The sequence below is a fragment of the Ambystoma mexicanum genome, chromosome 8 (genome assembly GCF_040938575.1).
Source record: "Ambystoma mexicanum isolate Mex_15411 chromosome 8, UKY_AmexF1_1, whole genome shotgun sequence".
Taxonomy (NCBI): domain Eukaryota; kingdom Metazoa; phylum Chordata; class Amphibia; order Caudata; family Ambystomatidae; genus Ambystoma; species Ambystoma mexicanum.
Genome location: NC_090929.1, coordinates 15,674,917 through 15,690,679, shown reverse-complemented (window position 1 = coordinate 15,690,679; position 15,763 = coordinate 15,674,917). Strand labels below are relative to the sequence as shown.

The 15,763-nt window shown below is 49.0% G+C and overlaps 1 protein-coding gene across 1 annotated transcript in view; it reads left to right on the top strand.

Moving 5' to 3' along the window:
* The first annotated feature begins 8,867 nt into the window (after positions 1-8,867).
* URM1 (ubiquitin related modifier 1) overlaps positions 8,868-15,763 on the top strand; it is a 202,111-nt gene continuing 195,215 nt past the window's right edge. The window contains exon 1 of the mRNA XM_069609142.1: positions 8,868-9,013. Within this exon, the coding sequence (XP_069465243.1) occupies positions 8,979-9,013 (35 nt within the window). The 5' untranslated portion in view covers positions 8,868-8,978. The remainder of the gene's footprint in view (positions 9,014-15,763) is intronic.

Here is a 15,763-nt window from a genome sequence, read left to right as displayed (position 1 = left end):
AGGGTCGCTCTGGGCCGCGCATGCGCAGATTCAATAAAGACGGTCCGTGCGTCAGTTGCCACCGGGACCCCAACAGCCACAGACGTGTGTCCGCTTACCTTATTGTGTGCATGCGTGCATGTGAGTGTTCGGGGTGGCCCAAGGCACGGGCAGCCCATCACATTAGCGACGAGGACGGATGCGAAAAGGGGAACGTTCCGACGCGCGTGAGCATGTCAATTACGGATTTTCACCTTAACGCAAAACGGACCTGACACGGGTGATGGCGGCCATTTTCTCGTGAATCTCCAACGAGTGTGGCAGTAGCGGCCCGCAAGGGTGCTCGTGCGCTGCCCACGTGCTAAGGAAATTCCATTTCTTACATTTTTGGAACCCCTGTGGTCCTCGAAGTTATAGGACTTACAGACACAGCGAGTGAGGAGACATTCTCCAAGGCTAGGAGCTGGAAAAGCCATCCAGATCCTCATCTACAGCCGGTGGCAGGTGCCAGGGCTGACGTCCATCACAGCAAGTTGCAGTCTACACAGCAAGGTACGTCTGAGGCTGTGTGGAGTCAGGTTTACGGCCTCCAGAAGAAAAGGAGGTGCCTGTGCGACCTGTGAAAATGCCAGACAGCGATGGTGAAGCACCCACGCCAGCGAGAGTGACACGACGGCAACACGGCTCATTACAGCCAATGCAGGAGTTTGATGCCTCAGGTCCACCATCGAAACTGGGCCCCAAATTGCTCCTATGGATAAAAAATTGGACATGTTTTTTTACAGCGACTGGGGAGACTGATGATGACGCGAAAGTGGCGACATTACTCTGTTCGGCAGGTACGGATGTTCTGCGAATGTACGAATCACTGAACCTGCAGGTAGTGACTTATGGGGCGGTCAAAACCGTGCTGCACAATCATTTATCCCATTATCCAATGTTGACTTCGCAGATGTGTGGGGAGAAACAGCACGATGACGAATCTCTGGACCAGTTTTGTGCACGGCTGAGGCAGATGGGACAATGAAGGGGTCATGATTTGTAATCAATTGATCCAAGGCTGCAACTCCGGCAAGTTGCGAAGGCAGATCCTGCGAGAGCCAGGTATGACATTGACACAGATTTTGGACAATGGCAAACTGTATGAACTCGCTGAGAGCAGAGGTGAGATGGATGATGCAGTGCGCCCAGGCAAAAGCGAAGAGGCATTTGCAGTGGGGAAACAGGCCTTGTCAAAATCTCGCTGGAGCCAGAAACGCCAAGATGCAACACCGACACACGGTAACCCAGCGGTGTGCCAATACCCTGGGTATGATTTGCCGCACTCGGAAGAATGTCTGGCGAAATCTAGAGTTTGCAGGAGATGTAACACGCCGGGACACTATGCCAGAATGTGTCGAGCAGCTGCTCCAGTGACCACACACAAGGGGCCAGCGAAAGCAAGTGGAGGCGGTTTCAGTAGGCAGTGGAGCATCGCTGCACTAGGGCAGGACACCCAAAGGCTGAATATGGCAGAAGAAAAGGAAGAGGAGGAAGAAATCTTTTTCATCTCAAATATAGTTACGGGGGCAAAGAAGAGGAGACAGCCCACATGTGTCATGGACATTCACGGTGCCCCTAAACAAGTACTAATTGACTACGAGGCAATCCCGGGTCCGCCCCCACTGGACAAGTCCAGAGCCAAAATATTCACATTTGGGGGTGACACACCTCTGCCGATTCAGGGTGTGTTTGTAGCACCTGTAACCTGGGGAGCCAAAACCATCAAAGCTAGGTTCTTCGTCACTGACGTCAGCCCCCACTCACTGCTAAACTGCGCCGCGTCAGAGGCATTGGACATTGTGCACTTCGCACTGGAGGTATACCAAGTTGATGTCGACCGGCTGCTAGACAAGTTCTCCAGCATCTTTCAGGGTGTGGGCAAACTGAAGGCAGCCTCAGTACGGTTGCACATCGATGACACCATTCGGCCCACAGTGCTAAAGCATAGATGAATACCCTTTCATCTCCGGGCTCAAGTCGAGAAGGAGCTTCAATCACTCATCGAGATGGACATCATTGAGAGAGTGGAAGGGCCAACTCCCTCGGTCTCGCCCATTGTCGTGGCACCCAAACCAAAACAGCCTGGTGCCATCCGCATCTGCTTGGACATGCGACTCCCGAACTCTGCCATCAATCGGGAAAGGCATATATCGCCCACGCTGGACGACGTTGTGGGTGAGCTACAGGGGGCCAAGGTTTTCTCCAAACTGGACCTGAGGTCGGGGTACCATCAGCTTGAGCTCCATCCCGACTCAAGGTATATAACAACCTTTACCACCCACGAGGTCCTATACCAGTTCAAGCGCCTCAGCTTCGGCGTGTCCTCTGCTGCTGAAGTTTTTCAAAATGCAATCAGGGGTGCACTTGTGGGCCTAAAGGGCGTGCTCAATATGAGTGACGACATTTTAGTACTCGCAGCGTCCCAGGCCGAACACATGAAGTGTTTGGAGTCCACCTTGCAAAGGCTGAATGAGCTAGGCCTCACCCTGCATCGAGGGAAGTGTGAATTCTTTAAGGATCGTATTGGGTTCTTTGGATTCATTTTCCATGCGAGCGGGGTATCGCCAGACCCGGAGAAAATAAAGGATATCCCTGAGGCCGCCGCTCCTCAATCACCCACAGAGGTGCGCAGCTTTCTGGGGATGGTCAATTATTGTGGCCGGTTTATAAGAGGTCTAGCATCCCTATCGGAACCGCTCCGGGCTCTGACAAAGAACAATGCCATATGGGTCTGAGATAAGACGGAACAGAAACGTTTGTGGAAATCAAGAGGGCACTCTCTGACCAGGACACGATGGCGTATTTCGATCCTACTGTGGAATGCGAGATAGTTGTTGATGCCAGCCCGGTGGGACTGGGTGCCGTTCTCATGCAATCTGACACCAAAGGTGATATGCGCCCCATTGTCTACACCAGCAAAGCCCTCACGGACACAGAGAGACGCTACTCGCAGATCGAGAGGGAAGCGTTGGCGATCTTGTGGGGGTGCCGGCACTTTCGCCTGTATATCCTCAGGAAACCGGTAACCGTTATGACAGATCACAAATCACTTCTGCCAATCCTAGCAGGGGTACAGTCAAAGTCCCCACCTCGGATTGAGCGCTGGATGCTTGCTCTCATCGAGTATGGGGTCAAGTTGACGAACCGCCCTGGGACCAATAATCCAGCCGACTACTTGTCCTGCCACCCGAACTATGAGAGAGTAGGTCCCTGCGAACTGATAGAGTGTCAAGAGTTTGTTCATAACATCGTTGAGAGTGCAATGCCCGTGGCACTGTCGAGGGACGCAGTAGCCGAAGAATCAGCAGCAGACGAAGTGTTCAAGATCATACAAGCCGCGATTCAGAGTGGGGAGTGGAAGGAAGTGCTCCAGAACAACACTAGGTGAGAGGACGGGGCCCAGAGAGACCTTCAAGCTCTCTGGAGAGTACGTGACGAACTCTCAATTTCGGATGATGGGTTACTACTGCGAGGGCGACAGATTGTCATCCCACGTACGCTGAGAGCCCGGGTCTTAGAACTGGCTCACACCGGCCATCAGGGGGTCGCAAAGACAAAGTTGCCACTGTGACCAAATGTCTGGTTTCCGGACTTTGAAAACCTGGTGGAAATGCATGTGCGGAGGTGCCTGCCATGTCAAGCGGCGAGCCCGGTGGAAAGAGCTCCACCAATCAACTCCATGGAAAGAAGCGAAAGCCCCTGGGGCACAGTCTACGCAGACTTCGGATCAACTGGGAGGGGCATGTACTTTTTGGCCATAGTCGACCAATGGTCGAGGTATCCGGAGGTGGAGCTGGTGGACTCGACTGCTAGCGATCACGCCATTTTGGCCATAGACAAGATGTTCACTACCCATGGCTTCCCAGAGGTCCTATGCTCGGACAACGGCCAGCCGTTCACAGGGAACCAGTTTGCGCAGTATATGAAGGAGAAGGGGATTCCGCATAGGAAAGTATCACCGCAGAGAGGCGGAAAGACTCATGAGAACATTAAACAAAGTCTTCCGAATATCAGCAAACGGCGGAGGGGAACTAAAGAAGAACCTGATTGAGTTCCTCCGGGAATACAGAACAACAATGCACCAGTCGACAGGATTCGCCCCGGCCGAAGCCTTGTTTGGACGCTGCCCAAGGGGGCTCCTCCTGGAAGTGGAGGGCCGTGAACCGGAAGTAATTGACGACAAGGTCTGAGAGGAGAGAGCGTCCCGCAACGAGAAGGAGAGCGCGAGGAGAGGCCTGCAGGTGAAGGAGATAGCGGTAGGAGATTCGGTGCTTGTGAGGAACCGCCGACCCGAAGGAAAGCTGCCACTTCCCTATGAGCCACACCCATGCACCGTCACGCATGTGAAGGGGTCCATGATAACAGCTGCCAGTGAGAGAGGGACAGTCACCCGCAACAAGTCCTTCTTCAAGAAGATAGAGGCTCCAAACCGAGTGGAAGAACCGGAAGTGATTCCTCCACCAGAGGATTGATTGATTTATTTATAGAGCGCTTTACACCAAGGCGCTGTACAATGGAACAAAAAAATACAGAGTAATAAAAACAAATAACAATGTGAGCAAAGTGGCAACTTGAATCATTCAACAACAAAACAGTGCAAAGAGCAATTGACTGAGAGGGGGGAGAAGTGGCGTGCGAACAGGAGAGTGAAGGGAGGGGCGGGAAGGATTGAGTGACAGTAGAAGGAAGGGAGAGAAAGTGTAAAATAGAAAAGGGAAGGTGGAGAGGGAGGGGAGGGATTAGAAGAGGGAAAAGACAGGGGGAGTAGAGAGGGCAGGGGGGGCTTCAAGGTGGGGAAATGGAGGAGGAAGGATTTAAGGGAAGTGCGAAATGAGATGAGGGTAGTGGAAGAGCGGATTGAGAGGGGGAGAGAGTTCCAATGCAGAGCAGCAAGAAGTTGGAAAGAGCGGAACCGGGAGGAAGCGCAAGGGGAAGGCGGTACAGAGAGTAGGAAGTGGTCAGCAGAACGAAGGGAGCGAGAGGGGGAGTAGAAGGAGAGAAGGGAGGAGAGATAAGGAGGGGCAAGACCATGAAGGGATTTGAAAACAAGGCAGAGAAAGTGGAATTTTAGTTGTAGGTGGAAAGGTAGCCAGCCTAGTCGAGAGAGTGAAGAGGAAATGGAGTCACGGGAGGTAAGGAGACAGAGGGTTCGAATGGCAGAGTGGTATATAGATTTAAGAGGGGCAAGCTGAGATGAGGGAAGACCGAAAATTATAGAGGAACAGTAGAAGAGGCAGGAAAAGATGAGTGAGGAGATTAGGAGCTTGGTAGCATGGAATGTGAGGGAGGGACGGATTTTGCGAATATTGTAAAGGTGGTATCTGCAGGAGCGGGAGTTGAGCGAAATGTGTTGTGAGAAGGTGAGAGAAGAGTCAAAAAGAACACCTAGGTTGCGAGCATGAGTGGAGATAGGGAGATTGGATGGAGGAAAGTGGATGAACGGTGGAGGAGAGGGGAGGAGAGAGTTAGCGGGGAAGAAGAGGACTTCAGTTTTATCCGTGTTAAGTGAGAGAAAGCGTGAGGACATCCAGTTCTTGATGGCTGTGAGACAAGAGGGGAGTTTAAGGTGGAGGTCAGGTGTGAAGGAGGAGAAAGAGAGAAAGAGTTGGGTGTCATCCGCATAGAAATGATGGGAGATGCCAAAGGAGGAGATGACAGGGGCAATGAGGGAGGTATAGAGAGAGAAGAAAGGGCCAAGTACAGAGCCTTGAGGAATACCGTAAATCAGAGGGCCTCCCCATGAAACAGCAAAGGAACGAGAGGAAAGGTGAGAGGAGAGCCATTTTAGAACAGGGCCTTTGAACCGGAAGGAGGAGAGAGTGTGGAGCAGGAGAGGATGATCAACAGTGTCAAAAGCGGCAGAGAGATCAAGGAGAATAAGTATGGAGGATTGCTTCGCATGGCGAGCAGAGAGGAGCGAGTTGAGAATCGAGGTGAGAGCAGTTTCAGTGGAATGTTTGGGACGGAAGCCAGATTGGAAAGGAGGAAGGAGAGAGGAAGACGAGACAAAGGAAGAGAGCTGAGAGTAGGCGAGGCGTTCAAGGAGTTTAGAAAGGAAAGGCAGAAGAGAGATAGGTCTGTAGCTGGCAGTGAGCAGTGGATCAGCGGAGGGTTTCTTGAGAATAGGAATGATCGTTGCATGTTTGAAAGCAGAGGAAAGATAGAGGAGGATAGGCAGGAGTTGAAGAAAGTGGTAAGGTAAGGGATAAGAAGAGGGTACATTTTTGGGATGAGAACGGAGGGGAGAGGGCCAGAGGGGGCAGCTGTGGGGTGGGCTTTGGATAGAAGGGAGGATACTTCGGAAGGGGAAACAGATGAGAAAACAGACATGCTGGAAGAGGGAGGAGAGGGGGGAGGAGGAGAGAGGGAGTCAGAGAGGGAGTTAATTTTTTGTCTGAGTGTGATGATTTTGGAGGAAAAGTAGTTGGCGAAGTCAGAGGGAGAAAGTGTGGAATTAGATGAGGGGTCAGGAGAGGGAGGAGAGAGGAGGCGGGTAAGAGTTTGAGAAATCCGACGAGGTTGTGAGGCTTGAGACTGTAGAAGGTTAGAGTAGTAGGTGGATTTGACCGTAGCAAGGCAAGAGTTGTAAAGTGCATGGTAGGAGAAGTAGGAGGTTTGATTAGAGAGCGAGGGAGTTTTGAGCCAAAGTCTTTCAAGGCGCCTGAGAAGGCGCCGCATAGAACGAAGATGGGAGGTAAGCCAGGGTTGAGGAGGTTTCTAGGTGGGGCGGAAGAGAGAAAGGGGATAGAGATGGTCAAGGGCAGTGGAGATGGAAGATGAGAGGGAAGAGAGAGCATCATCAGGAGAGAGTAGTGCAAAGTCATGGTGAGATGGAAGAGACGAAGAGCAGGTGTCAGAGAAGAGGGTAGTGTCGAAATCACGCATGTCACGACGTGAGTAGATTGGAACTGAGGGATTATTAATAGTGGAAGAAGCGAGGAGAAAGGGAGAACGAGAGTAATGCGTGGTCAGAGAGATAGGCTGGGAGAGAGGAGACAGGGGAGGAGGGATAGGAGGAGTTGAAGATGAGGTCAATAGTGGAACCAGAAGAGTGAGTAGGGGAGGAAGGAAGGGGGAAAGGAGGTAGGAGTCAAGGATAGAGAGGAGGGGAGAAGATTGGGGGGGAGAAGGAAGATGGATATTAAAGTCGCCAAGCACAGTTAGAGGGGAGGGGGAGGGAGAAATAAGTGAGAGGAGGTGATCTAGGTCTTCGAAGAAGGAGAGAGGGCCTGGGGGACGATAGATGATCAGGAAGGAAATAGGGTGGGGAGAGGAGAATGATTTGTAGAGGAATTCAAAGGAAGGGAAGGAGGAAAGAGATGGGGAAGAGGAGGAGGTGTATTTGGGGTTATACAGGAGAGCGACACCTCCACCGTGGCCAGAGGGGCGTGGAGTATGGAGGAAAGAGGAGGAAGAAGTTGTTAGGGAAGCTGGGACAGAGGTATTATGAGGGGGAATCCAGGTTTCAGTTAGGCAGAGGAAATGAAGGTTAAGACGAAAGAATAGATCGAGTGTCGCCGCGGTTTTATTACAGATGGATCTGGCGTTACAGAGAGCAGTATTGATGAGGGCAGCATGGTTGGAAGTGGGAGGATAGAGAAGGTGAGGGCTGTGAGAAAGGGAAGGAGAGTGGCTAGGAGAGCGGGGGAGAGGATAGTGTAGGGGGCTAGGCATCAGGAGGAGCGAGGAGAGGAGAAGGGAGAGGAGTAGAGGGCAAGGGAGGGAAGGGGGAGAGGCGGAAGGAAGAAATGATGGATTGCATAGGGTCAGGGGGAGTAGTTATGGGTAAACAAGTTGGGGAGTCCAGTAAAGATGGCACAAAGGTGGACTCAAGTCAGTGGTATGAGACAGCCAGGAAGGGCTAAAAGAGTCAGAAGGTGCAAGTTTGCTCGACTGAGATTGGAGGAGATCAGGTGTTTGAGGCAGGAAGATGGGAAGTTCTGAATTGTAGCAGGAGGTCACAGGTCTAGTGCTGAAAGTTTACCGGCAGGACCCAATTTGGTCAAAAGGAGTAAGCCCTCAAGGGCAAGAGGAGAGGGCGGAGACCCCCGAACCCGACACTCCAACAGACACGCCACCACAGGACGGTACACCGCTGCCGACCCCGAGGAGTAGCAGCCGGTACCCGGTGTGACATGGTCGAAAACTACCTGCCCGTATGAAGGACTATGTCCTGGACTCAGGAGACTGAGCAGACGCCTGAGTCAGGTCAGCGACCCACGTTGGGTCCTTTTACAGTTGTTATGTTAATTGTTCTGTTTAAAGAAAAGGAGGGATGTTACGTCTTTGATATGAAGCGCGCATGCGCGAGCCTTGCTCTGGGCCACACATGTGCGCATGCAATAATGACGGTCCGTGCGGCAGTTGCCGCCAGGACCCCAACAGCCACAGACGTGTGTCCGCTTACCTTATTGTGTGCATGCGTGTGTTTGAGTGTTCGGGCGGCCTGAGGCATGGGCAAGGCCATCACAGAGGGGTTACCTATTTTGCACTGAAATCTGCCCGGCAATTCCTTGTGATATATTGATTGTGTGCCCAGACATGTACTACAGGAATACACAACTGCATCACAAAGACTTGTTTCGGACCCAAACAATGTATTTCAATGTTGCCAATGTTTTTCTTTTTACAATATGCATACATGGCCCATTTTATTCTGGAGAGGTTGATCCAGTCCTGGTTTTATCTTTGCATTATGGGACTTGTGAGCAAGAGCTGTGGCCCTTAAACGCCCCCTTTTTTTCCTCGCCTGGCAATCTGCTGTCGTGATTTTCAATTTAAATAGAATGCTGTGTCGCTGGCTCTGTGGTGGGGGGAGGGGCTATCTATCATTATGTATAGAAGAGGCAGAGTGCTGGCCTGCCCTTCGGCGTCCTTGTGTGCGGCGTGCTGGTTTCGGTCGTGTTTTGACGGGCCTTTGCGCTTGCTCGCGTGGTGGCGCTTCCGGTGTACGCAGGATGGCGGCCTCGGTGTCGCTGCTGCTGGAGTTCGGGTGAGTACAGCGAGCGGGCTGAAGGTTCCGGGTCTTCTGCAGCACGTGTTGTGTCCCCCCCCACTGTGTGGGAGTCCCTTCAGTGGCCTCGGCGCCCCCAGGCCGCCCACCAGGCTGTGCTCAGAGCCCTGCACGGCACGGGCAGCCGCTCCTCCCCGCAGCGGCTCTGGATTGCTCTCCTCTCCTTTTCATGAGATTTCATGGGGGAGGGTGGGACTGTACTTAGTATCGAGTTTAGTGAAATGTGGGAGCAATACGTGGGCCGTGATCACAGAGCACATCCTGAGTTAGGGCAGCCTTGCAGTTGCTGCTTGATGCATTTTTTGGCTCACTTTGCGGCATCCCTGCGCACGCAGGGCGCGATGACGTCACGACGCCCCCGCCCGATAATGTAGCAGCTTGTGAGTGACCCGGCGGCGCTCTGACCCCCGCTTCATTCCAATGCTCGTGCTATTGCCACCATCCCGTGACCAAACAGCTGTCGGCTTCTAGAAGACACTAGTAATTCGTTTAATGCGGCAGTGCAAGGAAATGGCGTCACATGACCTCTCACCCGATGACGTCACCGGAAGTAACACCGCCTGACGTGTCCCCCTGACATGTCCTCCTCCACAGACCCCAGTAAATGGTTGCAACTCTGAGTCCTCCTCATAAATCAGAGCATTTTACATCACGCTTCTGAACCCCTGAGCAGCGCAGTTTGCATTCAGTTTTGGAGGCTAACTCATGACCAAATCATCCAACAGATGCAGGTCCACCAAGAGCACAAAGCAGCATCGTCACGATGCTTTCCCAGCAATATATTCTAGCACAAAAACATGTTCATGCTGGGTGGCTCATGCATGCCCATGCTGACTGCCCCACCACTATGCCCCTGTCCCCGCATAAGGACACACATCGTGGTGTTTTTGCCAGTGAGAATGCCATGCCACAATTAGACAACATGTCCAGGCGGCCTGCAGCAATGTAACAACAGCACTTATGAATCACTGTGCCCAGCTTTTCCCACACTACCCAATATAATCATCTGAAAACATACCACAAATCTAACTCGCACTGCCTTTTTGATTTTGGGTAGAGCCTACCTTACTCCCACACATATTGTCAACCTTATGCTGGTCCTGTAAAGAATGTACGGCTGATTTTAAACACTGTATTTTTTACTGTGAATTTGTTTTCTCATTCTGGGAAAAAATGATATATGCTACGTTCCCAGAAAAGAAAAGGGTTGCGCCACTTCTCTAATTGACATGCGTAAATATAATCAAAAGTGTAGTCCACTGATCGAATATCTTAATGCCTCCACAGCAGTATTCTTTTAATTTGTTGCCTGAGTTTGTTTTGTCTGTTCTTCTCCTCTTGTATCTTGTATTGTCCTGTCTGTTTTGTTCTTCTTTTGTGTTTTTGTAGTCCTTTCAGATTTATATTTCTCATATATTGCCTCAATGAATTCTGATGTTAGTTTTGCAAGGAACTTTTTGTGCATACATTTATTGTAACCTTGATACCCTACGTTCTGCCTTGTTAACTCAACGTAAATTTGTATCTTTCACTATTGGTTAGCAAGTATTATAATGGCTAATTGTTGATAATTATATCATGTATTTATCCATTACAAAGCCTAATCAAAATTACTAAAAAAAAAACATACCAGTAACAATTATTTCTATATTAACTTTCCAGTAATCTGCAGCAGTTTAATTAACAGCTGCAGCAAACACCATTTGTATGGGTCTACTCCCTCTGAAAGGTTTACACATGCGCAAGTGATAATGAGTATTGTTTGTTGTGCAAATGTTCTGCATGTTGTATATACAAATGGAATGTACAATGTGTCATATGGTGACTTATAAGCACATGGGTTTATCACAATGGCTTTTCTGGGGAACATCTATGTGTTTAATATAGTTGCCAACATGATCCAATCAACTCTGTACGTGCTTATCCAGTCCTGTTTTTTATTTGCATTCTGGGACTTGTAGTTTTGCTTTTCCAATTATACAACGCAGATTACAAGTCCCACAACGTAAAAAAAAACAGGACTGGATAAACACCTATAGACTGGAATGGATAGTGCTGTTAACTCTGCTTAACCTTAGTACGACCTTAAAATGATAATGAATTACTAGCTTTTAGACTCCTATCATGTTGCATTCTGGTACTTATAGTCCAAAATGTATAATCTGAACAGGAATGCACAATGACCTGCAAGGGTTTAGAGAAAGTAAAGCTAGAACTGTATATTTTTAATGTCCAAAGGTGTAAATGAAGCAGTGAGCCAAGATGAAATAAATGGCAGTGGATAAGCTTATATCTATTACTAGGCGCAGTGGGCTTTAGGATTCTGCTATTGTGCAGACTACTTTGCATGTCCAATTTGAGATGCATTATTAATGCAATTCGGAATGAATACCAAATTACTGACTTGGTATCATGCTCAGAAGAATTACAGTTCACAGAACAAACTGTCAGGGAAAGTTCCGTTATTTGCCACACTCAATCTTTGAAACCATGTACCGTTGCTGACATATGCAATGGTTGCAATCTCCCAGACGATCCAGCAAATAAAAGCAAGCAGGGAAGCACTAGCCAGCCCCCTTCAGTAACATCAAAAATAAGGCACTAAGTTTCACACCAAAATTACCTGACTAACTTTGCAGAAGAATCACTGAGACATGGCAGACAGTTGTTACACTGTCATGCGTAAGCAGATGGGACGCACATTTTAAACATACGAAGAGCAGAGTTCAGGCAGGTAGCTGAGACACGGCTGTGGGGCTTAACACTCTTGCCTGATGACCTCATGTCTGTCACAGCATGGCAGGTCATTTGCCTCATCTATCAAATTAATTAGGCCCCCAAACTCCACAGTAAAAAAAGAGTGGATGCCATTGCTGCTGCAGCTCAGCTGGTCAGAGCCCCATAATTCTGCCACTTAGCCTGCCAGACTATAAATAGCTGTAAGATCTGTGGATGATATTCGTAGGCGGTAGGACTGCATAAAAAGCCTAAATCGGTATGGTTGGAAAGTATGCTAATGGTTTGCTCTTGGGAGGGGGGGACACATTATTTTTTAACTGTAAACATGGCCATCAGAACCCCACGAACAAAGCATAATAGTTATGGCTGCTCTCAGAGCGTTAACCGCATGACTGGCAAAGCAGCATCATCACACTCGATCTGCAGGAGGCGTGGGTAGAGACTGCTTAATGAACGGGGGCAGCACTTCCCCATCTCGCACGGACCTCCACAGTCGTAGAGTCCTGTAAAATGTGGGATGGTTGGCCACTTTTGATGGTCACTGTTAGGATGCTGATTGCTGCTGAGGTGTTCTTGTTTGGAGCTTACGGCGGGACTGCCTGTGGTGTGGCATCATCGGAATCGCCAATGCTGCCTACGCTTGTTAGGTCTTACCTTATTGGCAGGATCTTCGATCACCTCTTGGAGGAGGGACACACTCCGTGCCCGTATCAGCAAGTCCTGGATCATTCCGGTGAACATGGACATGAAAGGGGTGTTAGAACATTCCCACATCCCGCCACAGCAGTTGAATATCCACACGGGGCACTGTGCCGACGCCCTGTGCCTGTTATTGACGTGGTGGCGCTTTCCTCTGTCACTGTGAGAAATTGTGCGTGCAGGTCTGCTCGCGATCCCAGCAGCCGATGCGTGACTGTGTTGTACAGTCAACGTGTTGCACTGCCACGCTACATTCCTCTCCCCCCTACTCTGGACTCTGCGCTATTGTCCTTCAATAAGACTTAGCCCCAGACAAAGTCGTTGAGTATCTCAAGTGGTCGAGTGAGTCTCCTCAAAGGATATTTTCCAACTTCTATGGTGGGTGCAGGTAAATGGCCCTCGGTTTGATATTCATCTGTCAGGTTGCCCTGCCCCGGTGTTACATTCTCTTGAAGCCTGGCGTGTTTCTAGTGTCCTGGAAAAAATCATCAAACCCCAAATAATCCAGATCTCGGGGAAGGTTGGTAAGTGCCTTTAATGGCATTTGGCAAAGCAGCATATATAAATTCACATAACAGGACGTCACGAAACACACTGATGCAAGTATGAACAAGATACAGTGCAGCAAACCCCCCACCCCACATTCTTGGTTCACATGGCTTTTATATATTGACCTAACATGGCCTTCTATGGAAGGGTTGTACCAAATTGTTTTTGATGGACAGAATACAATGATTCATTCATGTTCGGCCTGTTGTACATGGTTCTTATAATGTGGCACATAGTCATTGATTACATTATCATGCCTGGGTGGGGACACATTGGAACAAAAAGCCGATATATCCGGATCCATTTTCTAGTATGTCAGCGGATTCTGGTACTATTACGATTCTCACAGAACTCGGGCAGTCCTGGTCCTGCTAATATTGCTAGCTGTCCAAAGGTGTTGGGCCTAATAAAGAAAGGAATTAAGATCAATCCATCTGTAAGTTTGTCCAACTGGGTGTGTCATCTGAAAAAACTCTTGGCAGACCTGTGCTGCTCGGAAGACGACCTTATTAAAAACCCCATGCGGGTAAAAGAAAAACTGCTCCGTGTCGACTGGATCCGAACCTTGGACAAAGCGAGTGCTTCTGAACTGGCTGGAAAGATCCCATATCCCGCTCGGAAGCAAAATGAGCTGATGCCGTATCTTCTTAAGTTTCCGGATCAGCGATTCAGGGACACGTCCATGAGAATCCGCCTTAATTTAATTTCAACTAATGAAATCCTGTCTATAAGAGGCACGAACATATCATCTGGCTGTAGATTCTGCAAGGTCGAGTCTGAAAACGAATCCATCAAACATGATGATTAATCTTGGTGGCTGCATAGCGTCACCAATTTCTAACACCTCTTTTTCGGTCCCTACAAACACTGGACGACCATCAACAATGGATTGCATTGATGAGTGGCATCTCCACGTCATGGGTGATCGCAGTAGTCCACTTTATTCGGAAAGTCTATACAGCAACATCGGACTGCAAAGGAATCACAGACCAGAATTCCACTTCGTGGTGGGACCTGTGAGCCTGTGAACGAAATGGTGGCCGGAAAATGAGGAAAACGGGAGATCGTGGACTTTCACCTTAAATGTTTGTTTGTAAAAAATACTATGCAATTAAATTCAAATAAATAAAAAATATATATATTGCTAATTGTACACGACAAAGCTGTCGCGTTGAGCCAGGTGGTGTCCTGGCACTTGCTTGTGTGAGCCAAAGCGTAAATATGTAAGAAGCAAGCAATCTATGAAGCAGGCGACTTCTCGCAGCATACCCGGTGTACATTTGGTTAGGACATGCGCACAACGACATGAGATTAGGCTGATCCGAGGCAGTGCTTCATGATTCAACATGGCAAATGCGAGTGGGGCTTTAGCTGTACGAGTAAGGCATTAAATGAATAGCAGCATTTGAATACTTTCCCACCACAATTCCCTCCTGTGCAACCTTCACTCCAGTCTCAGCCCCTTACTGACTCGGGATTGCAAATATTACACAATGAATTGCTTATTCAGTTTTATTGTACTGTTTCTCATTTTTATGTTCAACGCTTTGGCTTAAGGCGCTTAATAAAATCCAATTAGACATCCTGACAGTACCGTTCTTCCGTGGTTTTCATCAAGTACAACCTTTGTCACTCAGAGGCTTTTAATATTTCTTTCAGATTCAGGTACATACACCTCTGCATAGTAGTAGTAAACAAACACGCGGGACGAATATAAGTCTCACTGGAGCAGCTGGCAGATGTACCTAAAAAAAAAAACAGGATGTTGGTAAACCAAGACCACATGGATCAACTGGGGCTGTTCTCATGGAGGGCAGCGACAGTGTCGGATTTGAGACGCAATATCAGTGATGATACTATCGGAGTTATGTAGGTAAGTACAGGATTCAATTTTCACGAGAGCTCAAACGCATTCCTTAGAGGCTAGAAGGGTGTCTAAAGCCATACGGTTTTGGAGTACCATGGTACGGATAGCAACCTGCTTGTGGGCCAACACAGAAAGGGAGGCGGAAGAGATGCTGTTGGCGACTTCCTCTATCAGCCGGAACAGTTTGTTTAATTTGTCTCGGTTTAATTTCACACCCATTCTGGGAATGAGGTAGCTTAGCCTACTGATGAAGCTCTCGTACCATGAGTCACTTTTTTGGCAGAAGTTGGAAGGGAACGTTTTAGAATCGCAAATCGCTGGTATGACAAAACCCATACAACGGCTTCCTCCCCAATTTCGGGGCAACCAGAGATGAGCATTGTTCCCCCTGGTAAATCAAGTCCCAGGATAGGTGGCGAACCCGGACTCTGAGAAAGAGAAACCTGGGGTAAAGGCAAAGGACACATTCTTAATGATCACAGTGGTATTGGTTGTAAGGTAATAAGGACATTTACTGTTTCCCATGAATAGTGTATCCTGGCATGTATAACAAAGCAAGCCAATAGCTTGCAAGGTAAATTGAAGTGTAACAGTTTTTCGTGATAACTGATCTGGGAAGGGAAAATTTGGAAGACCAGTAAACCCCTTCTGGGAATAGTGACCACCAGGGGGTCCGGGTGACCAGCTGGAGGTCCAGGTGGATTTCTCCTCATTTATAAGGAACATGTGTGACAGGAAAACCAGAGGTCAAATCATGTGGGAGGTGTGCACAAACCGAACAATCTGAGACATTTTGCATGCAGGCATACTGCCAAAACAGGTGGAGGGAAGTGTTCTCACTGTGAGTCCATGGGTGAGAAGACGGACAAGAACAA